The sequence below is a fragment of the Toxotes jaculatrix genome, chromosome 4 (assembly GCF_017976425.1).
Source record: "Toxotes jaculatrix isolate fToxJac2 chromosome 4, fToxJac2.pri, whole genome shotgun sequence".
NCBI lineage: Eukaryota > Metazoa > Chordata > Actinopteri > Toxotidae > Toxotes > Toxotes jaculatrix.
The window spans coordinates 4,027,523-4,055,278 of NC_054397.1; the positions used below are offsets into that span (position 1 = coordinate 4,027,523).

General features: G+C 41.9%; 1 protein-coding gene across 1 annotated transcript; it reads right to left on the bottom strand.

Annotated features, from left to right (window-relative positions):
* LOC121181081 (vasorin-like) lies at positions 1-26,274 on the bottom strand. The gene is made up of 2 exons (XM_041036873.1): positions 26,053-26,274; positions 1-2,910 (listed from the first exon to the last, which is right to left on the bottom strand). Exon 2 carries the CDS (start codon positions 2,887-2,889, stop codon positions 769-771), a length of 2,121 nt encoding a protein of 706 aa, XP_040892807.1. The 5' UTR covers positions 2,890-2,910; positions 26,053-26,274; the 3' UTR covers positions 1-768.
* Between the last annotated feature and the right edge of the window lie 1,482 nt (positions 26,275-27,756).

A 27,756-nucleotide genomic window follows, 5' to 3' on the forward strand; every position in this document is an offset into this window, starting at 1 on the left:
TTTAGGCAGCTCTTATGGTCGTAAACCTATTACTAGCTTTATAACATATCTTTTCTTATGTGACCATCAGTCTTGTGGCAGTTTGTGACTGGGACACCAGAACGGAAAAGGAATATTTCTTTTCAGTGCAAGTTCTTTTTATAATTTCCACGGAGCAGTTGGAGTTGTTCAAAACCCCATTTCGTACCAGGACGTGTGGTCCAGGCAAGTCTGCATCTGCATCCCTGTTTTGTCTTCTCCTCCACTTCTGTAGCCAAACACTGAGGCACTTTTCTCCTTACTGTATCTCCCAAATCCAGCAACAAGATTACAGCTCATTCACATAGATTCTTTAATATAAACAAAGAAATTTTTAAAAATGAGCCGTCGATTACAGTTGTGTCAATGCAAAAAGGCACTTCCGTTTTCTGTCTGCTACCTTCTCATCGATTGCACTTAGATTAATCACTTGGTTAGGTCTCACCACCATTAAACTTGGCTAGATGACTTCAAACCACATCCTGTTTATTGTCCCACCGTGGTTTAGCACATATCCAATACACTACAATACACGAAATTCATCATTTAGTGTCTTTAAAATCCATTCTGTAGCATTATCATTTAGACAAGTCCAAATAAGCAAGTGCCACTTTTCAATTTGTGGATGTGTGAAACTGGAATGAAAATTAGATTTTTAACCACTAAGTGAGCATAGCAGGATCTCAAAAGTCCTGATGGGCAAGCCCACTCTCTCCAAAATCTTTCCAAGTGTTTGTATTTTATTGCATCTCAGAAATAAGATGGCTTTAGGGAAGCTAGGTTGTTATTTGATGGGCAGTGTCCTTGCATCAAGGGTGCCTCATAGTCCAAGCCCCCGTTTTGTTGCAAGGATGGAGGCAGCTGAGGGGTGTGACAGCGATCGATCTCAGGCTGTTTGTGGAATAGTGTACCATTCCCCCCATTCTCCAGACAGGCCTTGATCCCTTCCAGTTCCATGGGATCGGGATCAGCCGGGCCCAGCTCCAGCTCCACTCCTGCCTTGGCCTGCCTCCTCTTCCGCAGACAGATGATTGTCCCAGCCACCACAGCCAACCCCAGCACCAGTGCCAGGGCAGCCATGGCAGGGATTAGAGTATTTGTTACTGGGCTCTCTGTCTTCACCCTGGGCTCTGAGGATGTTAAAGGGACCCCTTCGGTGCGAGCCTCTGTACATGACCCTTTTTCAACAGAGCTGTTGGCCCTAGAGTTGACTCTTTCACCCAGGGGACTTGCACAGACTGAGTAGGTACAGTTCGGTCTCAAACCACGCAGGGTGTACTCAGGGTAGGATGCCGGTACACTCAGGATAATTGGGCGGTGGTCAGGCCCTGAGAGGTTACGGTAGGTCAACCTGATGCCACGGATGTGTGGTCTTGTCTCGATGAAGCGGTGCAGGTCAAGTAGAATAGATGTGGAGGTCACCTGCCGTGAACTGATGGAATCATCTGACGGCACGCGGGGATCTTCCGTAACTTCTGTTGTTGAAGCTTTTGGTGGCTCAGGAACTTCATCCACATTTTCACAGTAGAGGCCAGAAGTTCCTGAGGGACACAGGCAGCTGAGTTGACCCCGTGGGTCAAAATTACAAGTGCCCCCATTGAGGCAGATATTTGGTGGGCAGATGTGCGGTTCATATTCCCTGCTGGTGGAGCTGGGGGACACTGGAGGTTCTGGTGGAAGGGGGTAGCTGTCTGTGATTGAGGAGATGGTTTCCTCACTGGGTGGTGGTGGAGGAGGAATAGCATTGGTATGAGTGGTTTCAGGAGATGTGGTGGGCATCTGGGGAACAGGAGTACTTCCAATGGGGGAACCAATCAGCACTGTTGTGGTAGGTGGACATCCAAAATCTTTGTGCTCTAGCTCTGAAAGCATCTTCCCAGCATTAACTAGAGGGAAGTGGCATCTGGTTACTTCATGTCTCCCAAGTTTCACACCCTTCTCTTTTAGCCACACAGGGAACCAGGCTAATGGACACAAGCAGTTGAATGGGTTCTCAGCTGCTGTCAGGTGCATCAACCTAGGGAAGATCTGGAAAAAATTCTGGGGAAAACCTTGGAGATTAAGTCCAGTGAGATCCAGTTCTTGAAGTCCAGTCAGTTTCTGGAAGTCCTCCACCCTGAGCTCACCAAATGAGTTTGTTGCCAGGCTGAGCTTGATCAGCCCCTTGAGGGAGTCTTGCTTTAGGGCCTGTGGAACCTCAGTTAACTGGTTTACAGAGATGTCAAGCTCATGGAGATTCCCCAGGGAGGCTATGAGATCCACATCCAAAGTAGTAAGCCCCAAAGAGGACACTTTAAGGGCTTCCAGGTGGGGAGTCTGGAGGTCTGAAGCTGACAGGGTTGGGATGTTATTGTGGCTGAGGTCTAGAAGCAGAAGCTTGGGGAAATGAAGGTATGGTAGAGAGCTGAGCTGGTTCCCTTGGAGCTTGAGTTCCAGTAGCATCTCTAAACCTTCAAAAGCATTCATATGGATACTCTGAATGCGGTTTGAATGGAGATACAGCCTCTCCAACTGGACCAACCCAGAAAAGCTGTCTTTGGAAATGTGGGTAATGTGGTTAGAGGACAGATCCAAGTTCTTCAGCTTTGACAACATCTCAAACACACCATCTGGGATCTCTGTCAGCTCATTCTGACTCAGGTCTAGCATCTCCAACTCCACCAGGCCTTTGAAGTCATCTTGGGACAAAGAGTTGATGCCATTCTGGAAGATGAAGAGGTCTCGGGTGGTGGTGGGCACACGGGGCACAGTGCTGGAGTGTTGATTAATGCAGAATATTGTGTCCTGGGTCTGGCAGGTACAGTCTGCCGGGCAGTCAGAGGATAACACCAGACCAGATGAGAGGAACAAGAGCAGGAAATAGGGCAACATGGTGATGTCAAGCTTGAAACTCTGAAAGACATAAGAGAAAGAAAAAATGGCTGGTGTTAGTCACCATTTGCATACTAAGGTGGTCATAATTAAAAGTGAGATTTTATTGAATCAATCAAATTAAGACATAAAATTGTGTGTAATATATTAAAATTATTTGAGAAGTCTTTTTCTCAAACTCATTCCTAAAGCCTAATTCGATTTGCTCATAAATAAATATCAGAGGAATTTTTTTTTATCCCTTACACAAACATGTCTGTACACACATTCAAGCACACAGAAATCCACACTTGCATAGGTATATATATAAACAACAACACTGACTGCTCCATCACAGTGAATTTTATGTTTTATGTCCTTAATGAGCAGACACCCCAAGGGATCAGGGCCCACAGGCCAAGGCGACAGGTTATCACAGGCCACCCAGGTTGACCCCTCCTGGGGTAAGTGAGAAACCTATTCAGGCTCTTCACTGTGTTTATGAAGTAGTCCATAGCCCGTGACTCGGAGTCTGCAGTGATGCAGCTGGACACCCACAGCCACATGGCTGTAACATACAAACATGCCCAAGGAAAATATGCTGTGAGTGTGAAAACACACACACACACACATAAACATTCAATCACGTTTTGACATATTTGCTTTATCATATTACCAAAAACATGGGAGCACCACACAGGACAATAGGAAATTGTGGGACAAGAGGCTCTGTTTTGGGCAAAGGATATGTGTGTCTGTGAGAATGTGTGTTTGACAGAGATGGAGGATGGAGTTGGCTGAATATCTCTAATTCATAAGACTAAGGTGATGAATGTGTGTCACAATTACAGAACAAGGTTTCATCAGCCAAACTGTCCAAATGCAGCTCCACAAAAGCATAAGTATATAAGCAGTACATATCTCTTTATTCCCCCTTCCTCTCATCTCTCCCTATTTCCTCTTCCCTTCTCCCCTCTGACCTTTTTGTGTTAGTAAACTCTTGCACTCCTGCCCTTTCCAAGAGTCCTGAGGTGGAAGTTTCGGAGAAACCTAAGATGTTTTATTGAAATCAGGAGCGCACCTCTGCCTCCATGCCTCTGCTCCCTTTCTGCCCTTTGTCTCCACTCTGTCTCCCCTCTCTTCATAACATGCACTGAGCGAGGTCAGGGCTTGTCAGTGTGGCAGGAATTTGCAATATTCTCTCAAATTCTGTCTTTATTAAACACAAAAGAAAAAGAGGGAAGGGGAAAAAAGAAGAAAGTGGGGGATGAGGGAGGGAAACGGAGAGGTGACTGTTGAAAGAAAGAGCACTGATACTCCAGTGGTAAACAAGATTTTTTTGTGTGTGTTTTAAAAACCAAAATTGGGATTTCGAGAGCAGCTAATATAAACCAGAAGCTGCCAAAGCTGACAGTCTTGTGGGAGGGCTTTGGTGGCATACTCGAGAAAGATCAAACCTCTAACCTGCTACTCACATGACAGACTAAACAATAAGTACCACGCTTTAATTGGCTGGTCTGTGAATACCAGTTCTCAGCATGTTCCTAATGTTTTTCTGTGTTTTATAGAAAGCGACCACCACATACTGAAAAATGTGTGGCAACAAGGCAAGAAAATAAATGAGGTGGGATACAAAGTACTCTGAGTGAATGGAAGAAACCTCTCTCAATCTGCCCTGTCTTGTTGTAAACCACAGTGATGTCTGCTATTTGACAGGCGCTTAAGTTTTATAAATCAGTTCCCAATTACAACTCGGTTTCCGTTTGAGTCCTGTTGGTGCAGTGTCTCTCTGTTGGGGCCAAAACTTGAAAATGGCGGGAAAATCTGTTTACGTCAGCTTTTGTTTGTGGTTTTTGGTTGTGTGCGTGTCCTGCAGTGATCTAGATACAACATTTTGCCTTTAACTCCTGAACTGCTTCATAAATGGCCACATGGCAGCACTTTCCACACCAATATCTAATGACTTGTACTCTGACTCACGGCCTAACTTTTCCCACTAATTTTATTACACTCTGAAGTTGTTTTGGACAATTCCTGTGAAAAAGAGACTAGCATGATCAAAAACACAACCTCTTTGCTGAGTGTAACAACTAATAAAAGATCAAAACAACAAGAAAAGTCATGACTGATTAGCCACTCTTCTATTACATGACTTTTGTGACTGTTTGACACAAAATATATAACAACAATGTGCCATTCTAAAGGCTCAGGTTAGTGTGTAAAGACTCAGGTTTAAGACAAACAAAGAGAAATTTATCAGCAGTTAAATCCGGCACATCCATCATTCCGCACAGTGAAGGATAAACATCCAAGTGAAGTAACAATAAACAAAACACGCTTTTTAATTAGGGGGGACTTATATAAAATATTTCATGTGCAGAATGAGATACTGTGTGATAAAACATTCTTTCTAATGCTCTTATTTGACACAAGACATTGAAATATCACTGTGTTAATGCCAACGTGACAGTGTCAGTTTTCCTCTGTGTAAAGCTCTTGATGTAAAGAAATGTCTGGCATCACGTTGCTTGAGTCACCAAACTACTCTGTCACATCAGCCAGAAGAAAAAGAGCTGATATCATCAGCATTATTCTCACTAAGACATAAAGCCAACACAAACATCAACACACACCTTGATGCACACACTGAAACTCCGCGACAACATGCTCCATGTATGACAAGGTATTACTGCTATGACAAGGATTCTTTTGTTTAAGGTACATGTCTCGGTTTAATGACACACTCTGCTCGGGAATCCGGATCTTTCTTTGTGTGCAGTCACTTACTGTTTATAGAACAGTAACAGGGTTATAATAAGAGCAGCTCGTCATTCCTTTAAGGGTGCTGCTGCTGCTGCTGCTGGCACACTGGCTAAGTGAATAACTCGATTACAGGGGAGGGGAGGAATGAATGGAATATGAAGGAAAGAATAATTGTTTTTTAGAGTCAAGCAGGAAAAGAGAAAATAGTCATGCAAATCTTACAGTTTCCATATTAAAATTAAAATGAACATAACAAGCTTTACCCTTCACACTCTTTAGGATATATCCTTCCTTAGTAACATGTCTGACATTTCAAATCCCAAGCAAACAGTGTGTATGTGGTCTTGTGGCTCTGCTGTTCCAAAAGGCCTGTGTCAGGACATGCACTGTAGGTAAACCCTCCTGAAAGGACGTGTCATTTACAGTTTGTCTGCAAGTTCAGTTCAGGGAAACCCGCCGTTGGATGGTAGGGCAGAAACACCTCCAACCACAGGGGATAAGGATTCAAACCTCCATGACGGCAGGCATCCGCCCTGCTGAAGCATCCTTGTTTAAGAAACTGAATCCCTTCACACATCGGGGCTGCTGCTTTGTAGCTGAACCTGACCTCTGACTTCCCTGTAGATAGGGTTGAGACGAAAGACAGTTTCTCTTTCAGGGCTTCTTCTTATGAGTGTGTCTCCATGTGTTGACAGACTATGCTAAATCACTGATGTGTAGCAGGTCCTGATTTTCTAACTAACCGATTTCACAGTGTATGATTAAGGGTTTTATTTTCTGGAACTTTGGTGTTTCAGTCAGGGCATTAGGTTAATTAGACCTCGGTTATTATTGCTCCTGATTTGCTGTTATTTAATATTGTTACAGTTTAAAGTCCCCTTTTGAAACCTGTAAATGTCACAGCAGCTGATTTTTGGATTGTCATTGCTGATTGTAGTCTGTGCAGAATTTTGTCTTGTATGTCTTGTGCCTGTTTCGTCTTACATGCTGCTCCTGTGGCATGCTTGACTGCTTGAGTTTCAACTGCCTTTCAGTTCAACCATGTAAAAGAAAAAAAAAAACTTTGGAATTCTTAAGCTCTTTAGACAAGCGTTAAATGACAAACTGGCAGAGCAGTAATGTCCTAAACACAATATTTTAAAACGGCTTGCAGGAAAGCAGACCTATTCTTAACTTCGATCACAGCTGCTTTATATATACCTCCTCCTATTTTGAAATAGGCTCAGCTTTTCAAAGGAATGACAGGATGAGTGGGAGGGAAACAAGGATGCAGGAAGAGATGAAGCGAAGAACAAAAAAGCTTACAGCTTAATCTGTGCGTGCTTATTTTAACATCTTGGCCTGTTGGTCCCGTTGCTTGATATTGACCCAGTGCCCACATCAGAAAGCCAAGAATCTGCCATCGGGCCATATTAACCTGAGCATTCAAAACATGTACAGCAGTTATACCAGAGAGCAGTGCAACCAGTCCTCCATTACACTGTAAACACTTAGCTTGGAGTTATGTTATCTTTGCTCTTTCATAAATTGATAATCTAAATGTGACAGTGAGTATTCTGCTGTTAGGACTTCATGGCACACAGTGTATCCTCAGCCATTTGTATGAGTGTAGATAAGGTCGCATGATGAAAGAGAAACATCACCATCAAGATGACATGAAACAGGTCAACATACACCCAGGACCTGCAGAGCACTGCAGCACACAGCCATGACCACATATACATACTTGTATGCTCACACACACACACACACACACACACACACACATTCCTGCACATGTTCACACCAGCAGACACACACACAAAAACAGTCTACAACACAGCTGGATTCTGTTACCCACAATACACTGCAGCCATCTCTCACTGTGAGACAGAGTGAAAGGCCCACATAAACCTTTGTCCTCCCCCGTGATAAGAGAAAGGTAGAGAGCGAGAGAAAACAGAGAAGGAGACTAATAGGCAATGAGTGTGACGGGTAAACTGAGAGGGAAAAGGACATGAGAGAGGGAGACAGAGAAATTTAGTGTCCTAATATCTGGTAGCTGACGACTGCCTCCATTCATCCAAAATCTGCTGTAAACAAAGCCTGACTCCACTAAACCTAAAGTGTATGACAAAAGCCAGATATGACAGTGTTGACATTTGCACAAAATGAGGTGGAAGGAATCCTAGAAAGTCCCGTTCAAGCACAACTACTGCTGCTACTTGGCTAAGAAAAATTAAAGGATAAGTCTGCTAAGAAACACGAGGGTAAGAAACACAAGCAGTCAGAATAACGGATAGGTTTTAAACAAAGCCGCAGGCTAGTCAAAGGTTTTTGGAAGAGAAACTGAACATGCACATTAAATGAACACCCAAGCAGTCTGTAGTAAACATCTATTACAGTTTACATGTACTCTAGTGAGTTTCTCTTCCGAATTTAAAGTTTCTCTTCTTTTCTCCAGCCTTGTCTGGGGCATCCCAAGTGTTACCAAGAAATATTTAAATAATGGCTGATCTGGGGAAAAAAATGCATCGAAGAAAACTGTGCAGAATGTTTTAGTCTAAACAGGAGAGTCAGGAATGAAGGTACAAAGCAGCAGAGCATGGATCATAAATTCTGTTAGAAAGTCGGTCTACAGGGAGATTACATCATTTTAGTGGAACAAAAACAGGGGGACATGTGTTAGTGGTACAAACCTTACCTTAACTCCCACACCCCCAAAACTCCCCACAGTGGAATATCCTGTTACCTCACGCCTGAAAAGGTTGCCGGTAAAATCACCGGTTTAACAACTCCAGTCTTTCTAAAACTCTTAGGCTCCAAATCTATCGTGTAAGCTGATAAAGTACATACACATGTGCTGTCGCTCAGGGATGTGTGTACACATGCACAAACAAGCATGTGTAAGGAAATAATAACATATCTTAATCCGGAAAAAAACACACACACTCACACAAACACACACACACACCGAGGGTGATTTTACTCTTATTTTAATCCACCACAAATGAATCAGATGTTTTCCGTCGATTGGTTTGTTCCTACAGTTACAAAACCAAACCAAACCATCGAACTGTGAAAAATACAACGTAGTTGTATTGTTGTATGCGTTGTATCAGGTGCAACAGAAAAAAAGAGTATTAAAAAATGGAATACAGTTCAGGAAGTACAGTTGAAGTGATACATCCACAAGTTTGAATGCTTAGCAGATGCCAAAACACAGTCTCATGGCAACAATAATTTCATCTTCCGATCTTTTGCTGCCCTTTCTTTTGTGCTGAATGGTCTTTGAAATGAATGAGTAAACTGTATTTATTTTACACAGCGCCATTGTTGTAGAGGTTGGCTTGTTGATCAGGTCCTGTGACTGAATTTGCTGTAAGCCGCTGTGTACATAGCTCATACCTGCAAGTGGTGTAACATACTGTGGATCAACAACTCAGACATTCAAACGTGCTGTTCCTGCAACTGTTGATCAACCAGTGACACCAATGAGAGGTGGACAAGCACATGCAGAAATGTTCTGCACAGCCATTACTGTCCATCTTTCTTTTTGTGTCTAAATACAAAAAAATCCAACGAGCCAAACAGCAAAATGTTATTACTTTTCTTACTTAAAATCATTAAAAGAAGCAGGGGAAGCCGTGTTAAGGGCTTGATTCTGTCTTCACTTCAGCTGACAGTGAACTGACTACATGCCTGCAGTGAGGCAGACAATGCCAAACCACCTCTTAACTGACAGTAGCAGCACATAAATATGTCACGGCAAACACAATGGACTGTGTGAAGGAAATAATCAAACACGTACTGAGCATTAGTGTAAAAGCTCAGCTGCACACACAACGTACAAAGCTTTCTTTCTCTCCAGCTGCGCTGAAAGCTCAATTTCTTTTTCTAGTCTCTTTGCTTTAACATCTTTCTTAATATTGTCAATTTGATAAAATACATGCACGCAGCTGTGCACTTACACAAAGAGAGCATGTCAGTCACCTCTGGATCAAATTAATCACAGGGTGTGTGACAGCCCATCTCGTCCTGTCATTTGAAACTACAGTAAACCTCCCTCTTCAAGCTTTCTCTGGCTGCTGGATCCTGATCTGATCTGAGTCAGGTCTTTTCTTACCTGCTGTGTTCTTTTCTTATTCTTCTTCTTTTCCAACAGTCCTATTTACTTCCCTGCCTCTTCCCAACTTCTACTACTCTATCCCCCCCTCACTGTCTCTGCTATCTTTCTGCTTTTGTTTTGTTCGCAGGAATAGCTGGCAACTTGCTGAGATTTCTGAACAGACAACTTCTTTGTCTTAGGCAGAAGTAGGTTCACATACAGTCCAAAGTTTCTGCAGCAGTTCATGTGGAAGTAAGATATCCAGTGTCTGCCTCAGGAACATAAAGACAAAGTGCGATCAGCAGGCATGGATAAAAAAAAAAAAAAAAAAAAAAAAAAGTATATATTTGTTTTTACACAAGCAAAAGTACAAAGAGCATATTCTCAGCTTGAAAGGGCAGCACAGTAGCTATTAACCACTGCTTAACCTGATCACTCCCAGTAGGTATAATAGTAGTTGGGAGATAATCTTATAAAATAATACGTTAGAACCACCCAACAAACTAAATTCCTCTCTAATAATCCATCATCATTTAACAGCAACCTCAGTGACCTCAGTGGATGGTTTGGGGCCATGTGGCTGCCTTAGCGACGCCTGTGTGTTTTTGGTGTTGACTCAGGTATGGCAGAGATGCCAGCTATGCTGCTGCTGCTATGATAAAAACGCAAAGTGGCATTTAGGTGTTCTGCTGCTGCTTGTCGAACCTCAGTTCTCTTCTGTGGATTTGGGAAGTGTTGCTGTGAAGAGATACAATCCCATTCTTAGTAAAATACTAGAACCTGCTTGTTTACAGCATCATCTGTCTTTAGCTTGAGGTATTCGTGGGCAACAGCTAACAGATTTCTTTAACTGATTTTGGTTTCCTGCTGAAGTCTTTCCAAAACAGAACTGCAGTAACAAGTTCCTGACATTAGAGCAGCATAGGTTCCAGTAAATCATCTCAGCCCTATTTTAAAACTTTAAAGATACAAATAAGACATCTGAAGAGTGTGTGTACATGTCGTATGTTTAAACTGTAAAAATAATTAGTTGGAGGCTGACGGCTGAAATATTTCAGTTTGACACTCAGCCATCAACATACCTTTCTCACGTTGCCTTATCAGACATTTTGGCTTATGAGACACAGGTGTCACCTCGATGCACTGATAATTGCTGCATTCCATTTTGGTGTTTCGGTGCCAGATCTCTAGTATTACTGTGCCTGCTGGCTGACTAGCTCAACGGCTTCCTGGCAGATGTAAATGAGATAGAACCATAATTGGGTATCGGGTACATCTGTGTTGAACAAGTCTAAGTGCCTTAGAAAGCTTTAAGGTGGCTTAGTCTTTGTAGTGTTATTACTACATTACTACTTGTACTATATGTACTGTCAAGAACAAGAAAAATGTGGTAACCACAAGTTAAGGTGGCACTGCAATAGTAGTCATGAAAACCAGTTACTAGCTTTACCTCTGATTGTGCACAAACAACATAAATACAAACAAAACTTTCACAGAGCCTGTAGAGCTGGTGAGAGGAGAATATAGAGTGGAAACTCGCCAACAATGCAAGAGGAGTGATTAAACCACCTGGTTTGATATTTACATGTGGCACAGTTGGCCACACCCCTTGGTTCAGGATGCATTTTGGTGATACCGGTTTTTCCACTGAGGTTATTAGACTATGAAAGCCAGCGATAAGCACAGTTAGGCATCCTGCAGTAACAGCTATGGCAAACAAAACAGTCATGAATGTCAGAATATTGTATGTGTGCTTTTGTGTGTGTGTGTGTGTGTGTCTTCTCACTTCACTGGCTGCGAGCCTGTCCTGTCTGTCAGCAGTTGGAAATAAGCGTGTGTCACCTGCACTCAGCCTCACACAGGTGTGTGCCAGCAGGCACCTGGCAGAAGAAACAACCCTCTCAAACATGTCTACTCTTTTCTTGTCCTCCCCCGTCTTACTGCTGGTATAAATTTGTTTAATCCTCCCAGGGAGGTTACAAATCCTCCAGGAACGTTAACGTCTTTTGTGACGTACATTTTAAAGTCTTTGCACTCCAGACTTTTTAAAATGAAATTAATGAAGTCTGACATTTATTGACAAAGCCTAAGACGGCTTCACCCAACAAGTTATAGGCAAATATAACTTGTTATTCTCAAATTTGGAGTTAAGATTCAGTTGAATTACATAGGGATCTACTCCTTCGCAGTAGCTTGATTGATGTTGATTTTGTTGTTATTGAAAAAAATACGCAAACTTTTCACCCTGAAGTGGTGAAGCGTATTTTTAGTCCCTAACCTCGCCCCCCTCAGATCTGTCAGATCCAGACCTGCCATCACTTGCTGCTCATCTAAATGAGCTGTTTATCTGGAAACAGCATCTTGCCTGAAGCTGAATACTGATGGAGGTCACAGAAGCAATTAAGGTTTTTCATCAAAAGCAAAAAGGTTAATTGAGGTTTTAAATGGCCTTGTTTGCCGTGCATCTTCTCTGCACCTTCCATGAACTTTCTTTTCTTACTGCACCCTACTGTCATTGTTTACTGTACTATTGCACATTAAAGCTATAAAGTCAAATTCACTTCACTTGTTGCTGCTCTTCATCCATTTATCTCCTACCTGCCTCCCTCCATCTACCCATCCAACCCCGCCAGCTCAAGGCGTAATTACTGACTGCTGATCACCTGCAGGACTCTTTCCCAACAGGGGCCCCTTCATGCTTGTTAAACCCACCTGTCAGTTACCCAAGTCTGGCCTCTGGCAGGGCACAGGTTGGGCTGGACTGTGGGGGAACAGTGGGGTGGTTTACACTCCCCAATCAACTTAAACAAGTTTAGACAGATACTGTATCACTGCAGCCTATCTGTACAAATGCCTTATCACAGTATCATACCTATCACATACTTATCACAGTGTCTTCCATCATGCTCAGTAACAGCAAAATCTCACCATGTCACAGCCCAGGCATGAAGCAGAAATTAATCACACCATATAAATGAGCTACGCTCCTCAGTTTATTTGCTCTCCACACCGTTTCCTTTTTCAAACATTAGTTTCAATATATGCTAAGTTATCATGTCATAATGTGATGCATTTCACATTATAACAATATTATTTAATACATTATAAGATCAGACACCTCACATTTTAACAAGATTAATAGTACATTCTTATAACAAGAAAAGTGTCTTGTAATTATGTAATAAGTTTGTTTGCCATAATAACGAGAAAATATCTTGTTATAATCTGAAAAAAATTATAACTTGATACTGACACTTCCGTAATGGATCGTATTTGTCTTATGGAAACATGTCTTCACACCAGCATGAACGCTGCATCTGCTGCATCCACTGCCCAGAAGCATGCACACACACCAACACACACACAAACTGAAACACATGAGCCAAAGACTTCTACCAACTGTCCCCTGCTGCTGGATCACCTCATTAACCCAGTGTTAGGTCAGAGAGTGTGGATGGATTTACTGCAGACAGAGACTTCTATAGGAACTGCCAGTAAGGACACACACACACACACACACACACACACACACACACACACACACAATTATAATTGGAAAATGCGTTCAGAATTATGAACACAGGACAATTGATTAATATGAGGCACAAACAGTTGTGTGAGTGTGCACTGAAATGTATCCCTAAAGTGGGATGTTATTTCTGGCATGTGTGTGTGGAGTGGGTGTTTACTTTGTCACTTATCTATTTACATAAACCCCTGACAGATCATTTAAAGTAAACACACACACACACACACACACACACACACACACACACACACACACACACACACACACACAGGCACACACACTCATTCTTGTCTCTGCTGGAAGGGGAATCAATTAGTGCAAACTGAAGTGTGTGTGTGTGTGTGTGTGTGTGTGTGTGTGTGTGTGTGTGTGTGTGTGTGTGTGTGTGTGTGTGTTTGTTTGGCTCGGTTAAAGGCAGTGACCTCGGCTGGTTCATGACCCAGAAACAAAGGCTGCATTTTACGCAGGATCAGAGAAACTGATTTTTAACTCTTTGTGGTGCTGTTCAGAGCCACGCCAGGCCGTCTGCTCAAGTTTACAAGACCAGATCTGATCCCTGCCGTTATTTTCACAGTGTGCGAGCAGCTACAGACACGTAAAATGTGTCCTGGGAGGGCGACTCTGCTGAGAACCCTTTGTGTCTGCAAGAGAAGGAAAATATGGAACTAATTTTAGTTTGGACAAAGATCATTCTGTGCTATTTGTGCAAAATGTCACTGCCAGAAAATCAGTTTTCGCACTGCATTCATGTAAAGTTTGATGTTTCACAGCACTTTCTGCTTTTATTAAACAAACTTTCTCACAATAGCAAACCATCACTGACAAAAATAATGTATATAGGCTGTATATATATATATATATATATATGCTGTGACCACATTTGATGTTTACCTGAACTCACAAAGCAGATTAGGTTCAGACCTCTGCTGACATCGCACACATCACAGCGCTTATCTCTTCAGCAGACCATTAATCAAAAGAGAAACCAGGCTCTTTCTCTGTTTGCACTTGCTCCACTGTGAGTAGTGACGGATACTAAACCTGTGAACATTCACCTCAAATAAGAGACAGCTTGTTCAAAGTTCTGAGTAAAGCCATTGTTCATTTTGTTAGTTTGCGTATTGTGACACTGCAGGAAAAGCAGCTCACATTACTCCACAAGTGATTTAGCTGAATATGGTCAAAGGTCACATTAACACTGTCTTGCTTCTTCTCTTTCTTTTAAGGTGAGACCTTTTTTCAGACCCTTTATTTTGACATTTATATTTTCTCTCTTGTTTTGATACTTTACCATTTTATGCCTGAAGGAAATAAGTTAAAATCAGAATAGTTAAGATTTTAATGAAATCAGCCCTGTTTTCATTTTTATGGCCTGCATTTTCTCAGCGAGGGATTGTGCTTTTCAGTGTGTTTACATTCAGTGATTATCTCGCCCTATAGAGATTTTTATTATTCTGACAGCTGTTCAAGGAGTGTTTGCTGTAGTGCTCAGCCAAGCGTACTGTTACTACAGTTAATCACAGGTGGTGCAAAAGCAACCAAGAGTGAAGATTTAAAACTTTAAACTCAGTGATGGGTTCATGGAAAACCAGTAGAACAGCATTTTACTTTGTAGGATATAACTCTACTATTGGATGCACTATATACTTTGTGTAGCCTGTTTGTTTAATAGCAGCCACGCGTGTTACTCCAAAAACAAGTTAAAGTACCATTAAATCAGACTGAATCCAGTAAAAGCCAAAAATATACACACCATAACCATTTACATGGCTTTGTTGAACAGTAGCAGATGATGGTGTAGATACTGTGCAACAATGAAAAAGGTGTGCAAAATGTTGTAAATATGAAAAAGTTCAGTTTTGTGCAGCCTGTGTCGAAGCCCTACGCAGGGCTTCTTTTTAATCCCAGACTTGCCAGTTTACATGTTTGCACCCTCTGGGGTGTAACTGGACTCTGAGGAGAGATGTGAAGGAATGGCGACGACACGCTCCACTGCAGCCCAGGCGCTGACACACGACTCTGAAAAAAAAGCCCAGAGGCTTGTGGGGATGTTTGGTTTGTTTGGGAATAGGGAGTAAAATGGTATTGTTGTGTTTGTGTGGATGGATGGAGCGTGTATGCACGCACAGAAACACAAACACAGAAGCCACAAGTTACCTCATTTGATTTCGCACAAACAATGCTTGCCTTGTGAGATGGTTTGGCTATTTTATCAATATTTGTTACTTAACTTTGTTTTAAAATTTCATATAAATACACAGAAAGTGACAGGGAAGAGGGAAAAAAACGTGAAGTCACATATATGAGCCACTAGAATGTTGTCATAAAGTTTTTTTTAAAACCTTGTGGAAACAGATAGGTAGGTAGATAACTTTTGAAGGAGCTCAAAAAGTCCATTGACAGAGTGACCATGCTTCTTTCAGATTCCTTTAAAGATAGAATCTGATCTGTTCGTTTTCATGGGAAGATACAGTGTGTGACTGTTGCAGCTGGTCGAGGAACATGCAGAGGTTCAGCATGGCCACAAACAGGACAAGCAAATGTTTGAGCATATGCAGTTTGCATGTGTTAAGTGTGATTCAGATAAGAGATGGAGATCAGATACACTGGAACCAATTTCCTCACATAAGTTTTAACCATGACAGCTGTGAGTAAAGACACAGGTATGCATGTGGAGAAATGTATATTTTTGCTCAATAGAAACACACTTCCCTTTCCACACTGTCCCTTTGTACGTATCATGTTTCGATCAATCACAGCTCGACAAAAACAGAACTTAAATTTTTCTTAAGGTTTTCGTATTACGCTGTAAATTCAGTCCATCATGTCTTGTCATTTCAATCCTGGGTTTCTTTTAGACATCCTTTTAGATCACAGCAGGGACTTCAAATTTATTTTTACACAATGTTTTTTTGTTAATCTTTCTGTTAAATTTCATTGGACACAAGTTGAGTACATATTGTCCTACAATTGCAGATCTCACAGTGGTTTTGATCCAAATCTTGTGACCCAAGTTCCGTTTAAACTCAAGAAAGAATGTGCTTAAAACAAAGACCTGGTTAATATCTGTGTAGGCTCATCTGTCCTTCAAGCTGCTGCCACTTATGAAAATACTCTCTGTTTGTTTCAACTGTAGGGACATTAGTGAGCGAACCTACAGTTTTTACTCCATGTCCACTGTTGTTTGCTTACTCAGCTGCTCTGTGTGCCGACCCTCATGTGTCTTTACCCTCAGCTGACACATTTCAATAGTTTTCTCTGTCCTGTCTGAGATATTAAACACTCTAATGAAGGAGAGAAAATAATATGAAGTAAATACATATTAAAGGGCTAAATTTAATGTTGCATTTGGAATCTACCACCATCACCCACTGGCAAACTAAAGGAATTGCAACTAACTTGGGAGAACGTATCCCTCTCTCAACCCCACACACACCTTTCCCTTACCCTTTGAATAATGACAGCCATCAAATTTTAATGAGTGAGGGAGTTTAGCGAAGTCCAGAAGTCTCTGAACTGACCAACAACCCCACTGAAACCCAGCTCAGATATATTAAGTTCCTTTTCCGCCATGAGGCTGGGAAATGGCTCCATCAGTCTTTGCTACCTCAATTTGTCTAATATGTCCCATCTGTTCCAATGAGAGTAACAGTCTGGTGTGTCTTGGCCTCGTCAGCAACGTTTCTGCAGCTGACTGACCTACTGACTGCTTGTGTTGGACCTGTATTGGTCTGTCTGTGTTTATAGATTGTCTTGGTTTAGTTAGGGACCTGTGCTAATGCACTGGTACAACACATATGACAGACACAAAGAAATAAACCCCTGTCAAACAAACACTGTCCTCTTTACAATTTTAAAACAGAGCCTGGCAGGTGTCAGAGTGCAATGTTTAGTTCGTGCAACCTAAAACTAACAATCAGTATCCTCAATTTGCTCCAGTTTTTTTTTTTAATTAGTTCCCTCAGACTAATGATTTGGGCACACAAATTAGCAGCACATGCACAATCATCCTATGAAATACAGGCAAACCAACAATGTGTTGGACTGGCAGTAACTAAAGCATATCCATGTACTGTATCTCAGTCCAAAATCCCAATAAAACTGTGGCCCTTATTAAACACAAGCAGCCCGCACACACACACAACACACACACTTCCACTATTCCCTCCTTTTGCTGCCAGTGTGCATCAAAGCTGCTGCAGCCTAATTTCTGATCCGCTTGCCGTATCTTTGAAGTGGCTTTCGGCTCTCATCTGTGAACAAGATATCCAAATTACAAATACCACAGGCAGAGGATGTGTAAAGTGCAGAGTCAAGTGCAAAGCAATTTAGGCTGATGTTTCATCTGAGATCTCTAACTCAAGTAAAGAGCTAGTTAAAAAGCTGGAGGGAGAGCTGATGAATTGTAATAATCTTCTTTTAAACCTGAAATGTCTATGAGTGTCTGTCTTTTTTAGCCTTGTGCAAAGAACATGACCAAACTAAAAGCTGTTAGTCTTATTCCTATTCCTCTTCTCTCAGCGAACATGCCATGTGGGAATGATGAGGGAATAGTTTTCATACTAAACACTTAAAACTGTTTGAAGTCGACAGAAGGTTTTGTTGGACTTTGCTTGCTCTGTATAATTATTCTCAGCTTTCAGCACATTTTAATATTTGTGTTCCTGTTTTACAGCAACGCAAACAGTGCAATGTCACCCACAAACAATAAAATACATAGCTTAGCCCTGTCTTTGCCTTTTTTCACAGCAGTACGAGGCAAAGCCGTTTAATTTACAGAAACACTCTCACACCCACAGTAGTTTTATATGGATACTTTTTGATTATATGGATCATTTAGCCTATCCCCTCCCCCTCGTGATTTATTGGGTTTTTTTTAGGATTGCCATCCGTGGCCTCATTGTTGTAACAGTGGAGACAGATGTTGTCAGGCTCAAGAAATATATCAAAGAATATTTCGAGTGTTTCAGTAAAATGTGGAACTGGTCAGAAATTTGCCAACAAGCAAGTTAACTCTGCTTCTTCTCAATGACATGGAAACAAAGACATCCAATATTATGTCTTAGAATTTTTTATCATACTCTTACTGCCCTAAATCTTTACCTTCATTAATCTATATTAAGTCTGCGTCTTTATTGCAGCTGACCTCACACACCTCTACTTTCAAAATGCCACATACCTTGCAAGATTTCTGACACTGAGTGCAAAGCTGACTGTGGAAATCGTGACCTTAACCTGCTCTCATTAAGATCACTGAAATGAGTAACAGTTGCGAATCTTGCACAAGCCCCAACATGCTGGTTTGATCTGTTTGTCTTTCTTTGGTGGTCCAAGCATCATCAGATGGTTGGCTTAGAGCCAAGTGCAAGCACAGCGAACCAGAGAACGTACTCGGCTGTGAGGTACGTGCTCAGTAGGGTCGATTTTTCTTACTTAGGTAATCTGGATTGTGTGTTTCACTCCGATTCAGCACTATATCGGTATGTCCCTTCTGTCTGCCTGTGTTTCTTCTGTTTCATCAGTTTCTTGCCACGGTCTGTAGATTGACTGCCCCCCCCCCCCCCCCCCCCCCCCCCCCCCCCCATGACTCCTGACCTCTTAATCCCCTGCCAGCTGCAGCAAGGCCTCCAAGGAGCACTCTGATTTTGTGTGCATGCATGTGTGAATGTGTGTGTGACAGAGAGAGGAGAAGCTGTGCAAGAATGAATGTGTGCAAGTGTACTGCATGTACCTGTAGTCGATCAAATCAGTACCCAGAAGTTTGCTTTTTCTTGACACATATGTTTCGGTGAGTCTCTAAATTAGTGTGGATTACTGAGTGTGCATGTCATTGATCCTCCTGCAGCGGTGCAACTATAAGACTGAAAGGCTCTCAAAGGCTGAGCATACACACAAACAGCACTTAAACCTTATGTATATACACTTGAGGCTGTTATTTACCAGTTGTGGAGTGATAATTCCTGTTGTGCACAAACACTGAGCACCTGGCTTAGGGCCAAACTATACATATACAGCTGATCACAGTTTTACAGGTTGAATTTGTTGAGGAACAAGCGGAGTACCATACCTTCAGTCAAAGCTGTGTTTCAGTTGTTGCTGATCTACTTGTTCTGTAGCACAGCGACTTTTAGTCCTTTTGGTGTCTCATCAAGCAGTGAATATAATGCAATCTATAATTTAGTTTAATTTCATCCTCTGACATATGAAAGGAGGAATCCTCAAATTAAACACTCAACACTAATTAATGGTCATTTAATTTTAAATTTGTCTGTGGTGAAGTTGCAGCCGCAGCTTCCTGAGATGAAAGTAGGACCTTGTAACCATGTGTGGTTACAAACTAAATGTTTTTATCTTGAGAAACCAACAGTGGAATAATCTCATCCACCTTTGAGCCCTTCCAGTGATACTCCTACTCCTCCTAAACTATAAATCAAATCTTAATTTATTCCTACCACAATTTTTTCAATAAATTGTTAGAGGTGTATATATAATTAAACTAAGAATGGCTACAAAAACCTAGCCCACAGCTAAAGTACAGACGTCCACAATCTTTAAGTCACATGTACAAAAGTCATAAACAAATCAGAGGTGAGGCAACATGAAAAAGAAAATACTGGTGTACTTCCACGCTGACTTCACCTTTGGCAAAATGTGACACACAAGTTTGGCCCACTGACCAACAGCAGTCCAAAATGGAGGAAGCGAATCAAAATCAGCAGTTTTACATGAAAACAAATTACCAGGAGAGTCACCTCCCCCTGACACTCCTCACACATACACTTCATGTTTCTCCTCAATGTTAGTTCATTCCACATTCTTCTCACGGTCTTATACATTTTGCTTCTTCTCTGTGTTCACTCCCACAACTTTTATCCAAGTGCAAGTTCTTCTTTTTGCACTGTTATTATCAAAACATTTACAACACTTTTCAAACAAGTCAAACACAGGTTTGTTTTGATTAATGGGTTAATTAGTTCACTGATTGATCTTAGTGGTTTCTTTTGGTTTACCCACATTATCACTGTGACAATACATTTTTAAAAAAAGCTGAATTACACATGAAAGGCAAACACAGACTTGCAGTTGCACAAAAAGGCCTGTATGTCAACTCAACAACAAAATGAGAGTAAAAGAGAACATGATACTACATGTGCACCTGAATGCAGACACACACAGGAACAAGACCCATTCCCCTAAACACCTGAGGCAACTATGGCTCAGGGATCTTTCACACATCCTGACACATAATAATGCACTACACACGAGTGTGAACTTCAACGCACGCGTCCATGGTAACCAACACGGCCAGTTACCTTCTGTTTGTCAAATGGCATCTCTCCTCACCTGTTGAGACTTTGAGTTGTTCAGACCATCACAGGTCCAGACTTCAGTCCTTTGAAGTGCTTTGTGAGGCCCTAGAGCCCCCAAGCCACTGTCTGCTTCCAACCTGAGTGTATATGAATGAGGGCTGTTGAATGGGAATGAAAGGATGTGTGTGCACACCTAGAATATGTGCCCTCAGGGGAAGGGGGAGGAGGGGTGTCTCACCAAAAGGGTGCTTGACTTGAAGGTGGGGTTCCCCTAATCTACCACATTATCCACACACACCTCCCCTTGCCCTCAGGTAGTGGTATGGCTGCTGGAGGGGGAGGGATGTGTTATCTTTAAGACAACAGGAAGATTAAGTGTCAAGTCTGAAAAATGAAAGCTTTCTGTATATACAGCATAGTCCCTGCTTCTCTGTGTTCTCACACAGCAAAAAACAAGTGTATGATATTTGCTTTACAACTTTGTTAAAGGAGACTGTTTTCCGATTATAGATGCAGATTTTTATCTTTAAACTCTGATTTATTCTCTGGGACCATGAGCACGTCATCTCAACCTTTGACCTGCTGGTGGCACTAGAGGAAAAATCAGAGGATCTCCAAAATCACTAGAATATATAATCTAGGGATCTTGTATATCTGAAGTACATTTCACGTCAATCCAGTAAATAGTTGTCACACTATTTTGCTCTGAGCCACAAATGTCAACCTCACAGTGGCACCAGAGGATCAGGGGATCAAAAAGTTAGTAGGATTCATCCACTGGGGATCATGAATGTGCAAAATTTTGTGGCAATCAATATTGTAGTTACGATTTTACAGTTTGGACCAAAGTGGCAGACCTACTTATTTTCGCCATCCCCATTGGTTAAAGTGGGATTTGGCATGTGGGGGAACCCTAAGATCTGGTACAGCGGTGCAGTGGAGAAAAATGGCTCACTTCAAAATAACGTCCAAATTGATTTATCGTACCAGTAGCTAGTTACAGCTTGTGTGTTTGGAAATATGTTTTTGAGTTTTGTTTGAAATGTTGCATTTGATATGACTTCAGAAAAAAGCAACTCTTGTAATGCTTGCTTACCCTCTGCAGCTAGCTCGATGCTTACATAAGCACTTTATTTATGGCTGTATACCCCAATCCTGGTTGAACACTTTTAATACACGTTTTGCAATCTCAGCTTCATATTTCTACATAGGGAAATCTGACCACAGATCTGCCGTTAGAGGCATCTTTCTCTCCTGGTGTCTCCTGGCACCACAGTGGAATGTTATGAGGAGTCTATATGTGTCACGCTCTTTACCTTCCTACTGAACCGCCGTGTTTATACAACACACTGTGAGGATGATGGGGGAAGGTACTTACAGACACGCTTCACAGGTTAGTAAAGGAGTAGAAACCCCTAAACCCTCCCTGGGGGTGAAGGGGAGGAGGTGGGGGTCGAGTTCTAGGAAAGAAGAGGTTCCTAAGCCTTAGCCTGTTGTAGGTTTGAGTGTAGCATTCCTGTGGTGTCAAGGAAGCTTGTAAAGACGTAATGTGAGCCTTTTCATGTCACTGAAAACTGAAACTAAATTTAGCAATATCCCAAATGCCACCATGGAAGTAATAGCGTATTCAGCAACTTTATGTTATTTGGATGTATATGTGTAGAGCTGCAATACAGAGGAGTATCCATTACTAACAACTATAGCATTTGACAATTTGAGGCAATATAATGTACGTGGTCAATCAATATCTTTAAATCCAACCTTTTAAAAACAATGATCAGGGCATACTGTATAACTGACATCTCTACTGCTCCAATTACTCCAATTACTAATTTTCATATTCGTTAAATCATAATCTGTTTTATATCATTGCACCTTGTCTATCTCTTGGTTTTGGACAGTCGGACAAAACAAACAAACCAAAGAATTGCAATTAGCAATTTTTCGCTCAAGAGATTAATTAATAATGAAAGCAATCATAGTTGTACCTCTAGAAACATACAAGCTTACTTAATTTTGATTTATGGGTCTGGATAATTTGGGAAAACTTTTCTGGCACATTTCTGAGCAAATCAGGGGAACAAACTGTCGTCAGCATGCATTATCATAACAGCTTGTTACTGTAGATTGTTTCAGCATGTCTGCAGAGTTTCAGGTACGCTTGCTCATGAGAGGAAAATCAGCCCTGAGCAGCATAATGTCTGAACCGAGCAGAATGATTTATCAGCAGTCAGAGGCTTGATGCTGAACGTCCGCTCCATCTGTGAGGTCCCCGCTTCCTTAAACGTTCCCAAATGAGCCGACAAGCAGCTCAGCCTGCCCCGCCTATACATCTGCAAAAAGCGAGGGGAGGTCGAGATTTCTTCCACCTGTTTTTTTATGTGCAGTTTGATTTTGTGCTTAAAAGCTAAATGATGGAGGAAAAAGAAAAAAAGCCAATGTTGTCAAGCCTAAGTGGCATATTGTTGAAGAGAAAAAGACAAAGGAATAAGGGAAAAAATAACTTTTTATTCATTTGTCCTTGTTAGTTGGAAAAATAAAATGCTGCCAAGTTTTGCAGCATGTGTTGCTTTCTGCCACAGTGTTATTCTTAATACTACCACTGGGGGCGCTGAAGCAAGAAACTTTAAAATCCTACACATACTGACCATAAATGTCTTTACTGAACCTGCTTCCACATATTCTTCTTGTTTAATTTACAACTGTATGTATGCACCATTGGCACACTGATGATAACTGTTAACTGCCTTCCAATTCACCACAAAGCCCCCCCCAAAAAAAACTAAGGCAAAATATCGTTAATGCTTAGCTATGCTCTAACCGTAGTTTATTTCCCCACCATTTTCCCTAATGTTAAACATACTGTTATTGCAAAGCGGAGATATTGTAAGCGGAAATTGAAAAACTTCAGCATTGGCCTTTAAAAAAACCATTATCACTGAACTTCATGAAGGGTTTTGCAGACTCATCAAATATCAATGTTCTGACTGGTGATGGCATCGGGTATTACGAGGATTTGAGTGTGAGTGAGTGTGACACCCCATTCCACATAAAAGAGAAATCCAGAGAAAATATTAGGGAAGCAGATGAAAACCAAGATGGAAAACAGATCGAACAGAAACCAGAACAAGAGAGCAACAGGGGTGAGGCTGGAAACGAGCCTCTCTGCAGTGGTAAAAATGTCACGTCTGCACAAGTCAAACACTGTGGATGCAGAGAACAGAGAGAGAGGAATGACAGAATGGCAAAAGCAGGGAGACACTTTCTGTCCCTGAAAGCCAAAACAAACTTTGCTGCCAGTCCATCAACACTTAAAAGGTAGTGGAATATATGAAATAGCAGCATGTTACAGGAAGCAGGACTTCAGTTACAAGTGTCAGAAACGGAGAACAGCCAGTTTTGCCATATTTTATTTCCTTATAAAAATCTACCCAGGCAGTGGTACAGTGACCGAAATTTGACCTGGAGTGTGTGTGTGTGTAACATCAGAGCACCACAGGGCACACTTAAACCCCACTAAGAGGAGGGGCTTTTAGTTGGTGAGGCTGATAAAAACTGAAATTTCATCCTCGCACACACACATACATACGCACACACTATCCAATCCACGTCTCAATCCTCTTCACCTTGTACCTCTTAACTTCCTTCATGGGGTTATTAACTCCCTGATTGGGGAGCTTTCCTTTGGGGTCCCCCCTATCTAGTTGTCATGGTGGCATGACCCAAACACTTATTAGCTGACCCTTGGGATTAGTCCAGGCTGGAAACGGGGTGGAGTCGGTGTTAAGCCTTCACCTCGAGGTGCTCGCTGCAGCATCTCACAGAAACCTTAATTAAATTGCTGAGACACCGAGTCAGGAATGTTTGCTTTGCTCTCCCTCTCTCCCGTATGTACTGCGGTCCATCCCTCTGTCTCCACCTTTCTTTGCTTTTCCCATACTCATACTCCTCTCTGGGTTTGTTTTTCTTCCCATTCACCAACCAGTATTGATTCGAAAAACCTTTATTGTACCCGATCTCCTCGTAGAGCCCTCTGACAGCGAAGGCAGCAAGTTATATGTAAGGTAAAGCCATCATCTCACGATCAGCACATCACTGTATGGATTCATTAGATTTCTCTGAACTCAGCCAGGCATTACGATACACTTATAGTACTAATATAATACTATTTTTACATGTAACGAGATGTGAAATATAATTTTGTTTTCTTGTAATACTGTTGCACATCTCACCACCATCCCAGTCAGGTTATATTTCTAAACAGGGACTGCACATCCACGTGCAAATTTCACAGCTGAGGTTGCAACTATTGATTATTTGCACTGCTGATTAATCTCTGGATTGTGTTTCAGATTAAATGATTAATGAATGTTCATTCTTTAAATTCTTCTTCTTCTGTCCGATCAACAGTCCAAGAGTTAAACTTCTTTCATTTACACTGGTTACACTACTAAAATTAGAGAATCAGAGAAGCTGTAAACACCAAGTGCTTTGCATATTTTTCTAGATTAATAACCCAGATGACTCATTTATTACCAGATTTTCTGTCACATTTTTTTAAACTAATTGTTGCAGCTCCGCTCTGAACAGCTCAGCCCTGCATAAACAAACTCTGCCTAACACGCTGCTCGTATTATATATTGTACTGCCATGAAGTGCAGCTCTAGATATGAATAAAGATCTATGTCTTGATTAGTGTTTCCATTGTTGACGGTGACAGTTTATTCTTTGAAATGACAAGGGTGAAATGCTAAAAATACAAAACGACATCGCTTTCATATTCGCAGATATGCGCGCCGCAGCAAAACGCTATAAATGTATCACTACAAACCCACTGACAGCCTGTATGTCCCAATGGGAATATCTCCAGCCAATCATGCAGATTAAAGTCTCCCCTCTGAGGTGAAAACAAACTGTCAGAAGCGAGAGAAACCGTGGAGGAGCAGATAACGACCTCTAATCCGATGCATTCGACACGACCGCGGTCCGGAGCAACGACAGCGATAAGAGCTAATCCTGTTTCCACATATCTCTGCAGGAAACACTCCCCTCAGTGTCTCGCCTGTCCGTGCGTCCCTCTCAGCTCGCCTGGCAGGCAGATCATGACCCGAGATAGTGACCCGTGAGCCGGGAGAGGAATGCACGGACGCGCCGACAAAGTCACCGGCCACAAGGGAAGCTTTCACATGCGAACCGGGCTTGGTAAAGGCACAACAGGGAGCTGAGGCTGGATCAATTATCAGAGCCTCTAAGAGCGTCAGTGTTTACAGAATAACTGATTAACTCTGTGGTTCTAATCGATATCACAGCATCTAGAAGACTGCGGACAAGAGCAGGGTTTCTGTCACGTAGAAGGCAGTAAAACCACAATAATCTCAAATGAGGAGTAGAAGGAGATATTGTGCCATTCAGTCACTCGCATTGTGAACAAAAATGCACACTAGTTTAAAAACCACAATTAAAGTCAGTGAGCCAGAAGCACAGGAGCCGCTTACCTTGTCTAAGTAATCCAAAATTCGCGGGAATGCGCTGGAGCAGCTTTTACCCAAACTTTTTATCCACTTTGTCGGCGTGTCTCTCGATGCAAAACCCAGAACTGTTAAAATGCGGTTTGTTGCTGCGCAGCAGAGTTACCGTCCACACAGAGTTTAAACCAAAACGCGTGTCTCACTGCAGCGCACTCGCTCCGCTCCGTCTGTCAGTGTCCGCAGCGACTTTTCAACAATAGCGCTCATTGAAGTTAAGGAGGCGAGCACTTAAACAAGCCGGAGAAGTGGGAGGTACAGCGTGAAGCCGGAACGCGCAGCGGACGCGCGTCCCCGAGGCTGGCTGCACCTGCAAAAGAAATCCACAGCCAAAGAGATGGTTTATTCTCCACGTCGATGTTGTGAAAGATGTCTGCAGAGTGTTTTTATCATTTCCAAAGCAGATTATATTGAAGTCTTGCATGACCCACTCCAAGGGTTTGATTTGAGTTAGGAATGCAGAATTATACTGAAGAGCACAATTTTATTTATTTAATTTTTTGGGGGGGGCAAACATTTTCACATAAAACAGACAGCCTTTATTGGCTGTCTGCCTTGGTGAATGTGAGTTTGATATTTACCCCAGCTCTGGTCAGGTCTCCACCAACTCCCAGGAAACATATCTGACTGTTGAGCAGCTAAAAGCTCGTCGCTAAGTTTTGCAAAGTTAAAATGCTCCACAGAGCTGAGGGAAACTGCAAAGTCAGCTGGTAATTCTGTGGGTTCGTCACCACAAGCAAAATCTTTCACGTTGCATATAGTCATCTGGTCTATTGTCCAGAGCAGTTTTAATTTTTGTTGCCAGGTGAGAACATTGCTACTCAAACTTCTCTGGGTTAATCCTGAACACATTCGGGATTAACCCAGAGGCTCTGCTGTTAGCAACAAAAATTATTGTTGAGAAGACAGACTGCAGCAACTGATCCTTTTTATTTCTCATCACTTCAGTGTTATGAGAAAGTACCTAAAAGCCACAGCTTCAGTCCCCACATTGACCCAGTATTTCCTGTTAAGGTGATCTTATAAGGATTAGAATGAACTTGCTCACTCATACTCTGAGCAGCTCTAAAATCACCCAAATGCCCAAAATACAGAGGCCATGCCGCCCCCCTCCTCCCAAAAAAATTGATGATAAGACTAGAAGAAGAAGGTACCGTGCAGAAAATGCTTTTTGCTTTTCACCTGCTTTGAAAATTTCCATGCCAACTGTGTCACGAAAGTTCACCCACCTATTATGTTTCTTTTTATTTAGAGTTCAGTCTCCAAGTTTGCATTTCCATTTTAAGCCTGTGTATTTATACACAGTCTTGGGAAAGTTAGTGTAGTTGCACCACTAACCAAATCCTTCCCCTTGTCACCTAAGCTGTAAATGAGCTGTGGACGGAGACACTAAAATGCAGGCCTGTGCTGCGTGTACAGGAACACACTGAAACCTGAAGCTCTCATCGTTTTCACCAGCCCTCAGCCGGGCAAAATGTGTCCAACAACATAGCTGAGCTCTGACAATGAAGCTTATCCACCGCTGTCACTCACATTATACAAACACAGCAAGACTGAAATCCATGATCCATCCAACAGAGGAAAAACAAACACACCTACATATGTAGTATTTAAATACATACATAATACTTGTACATACATGTGCAGCCACATGTGCATAGATGCCTACACACA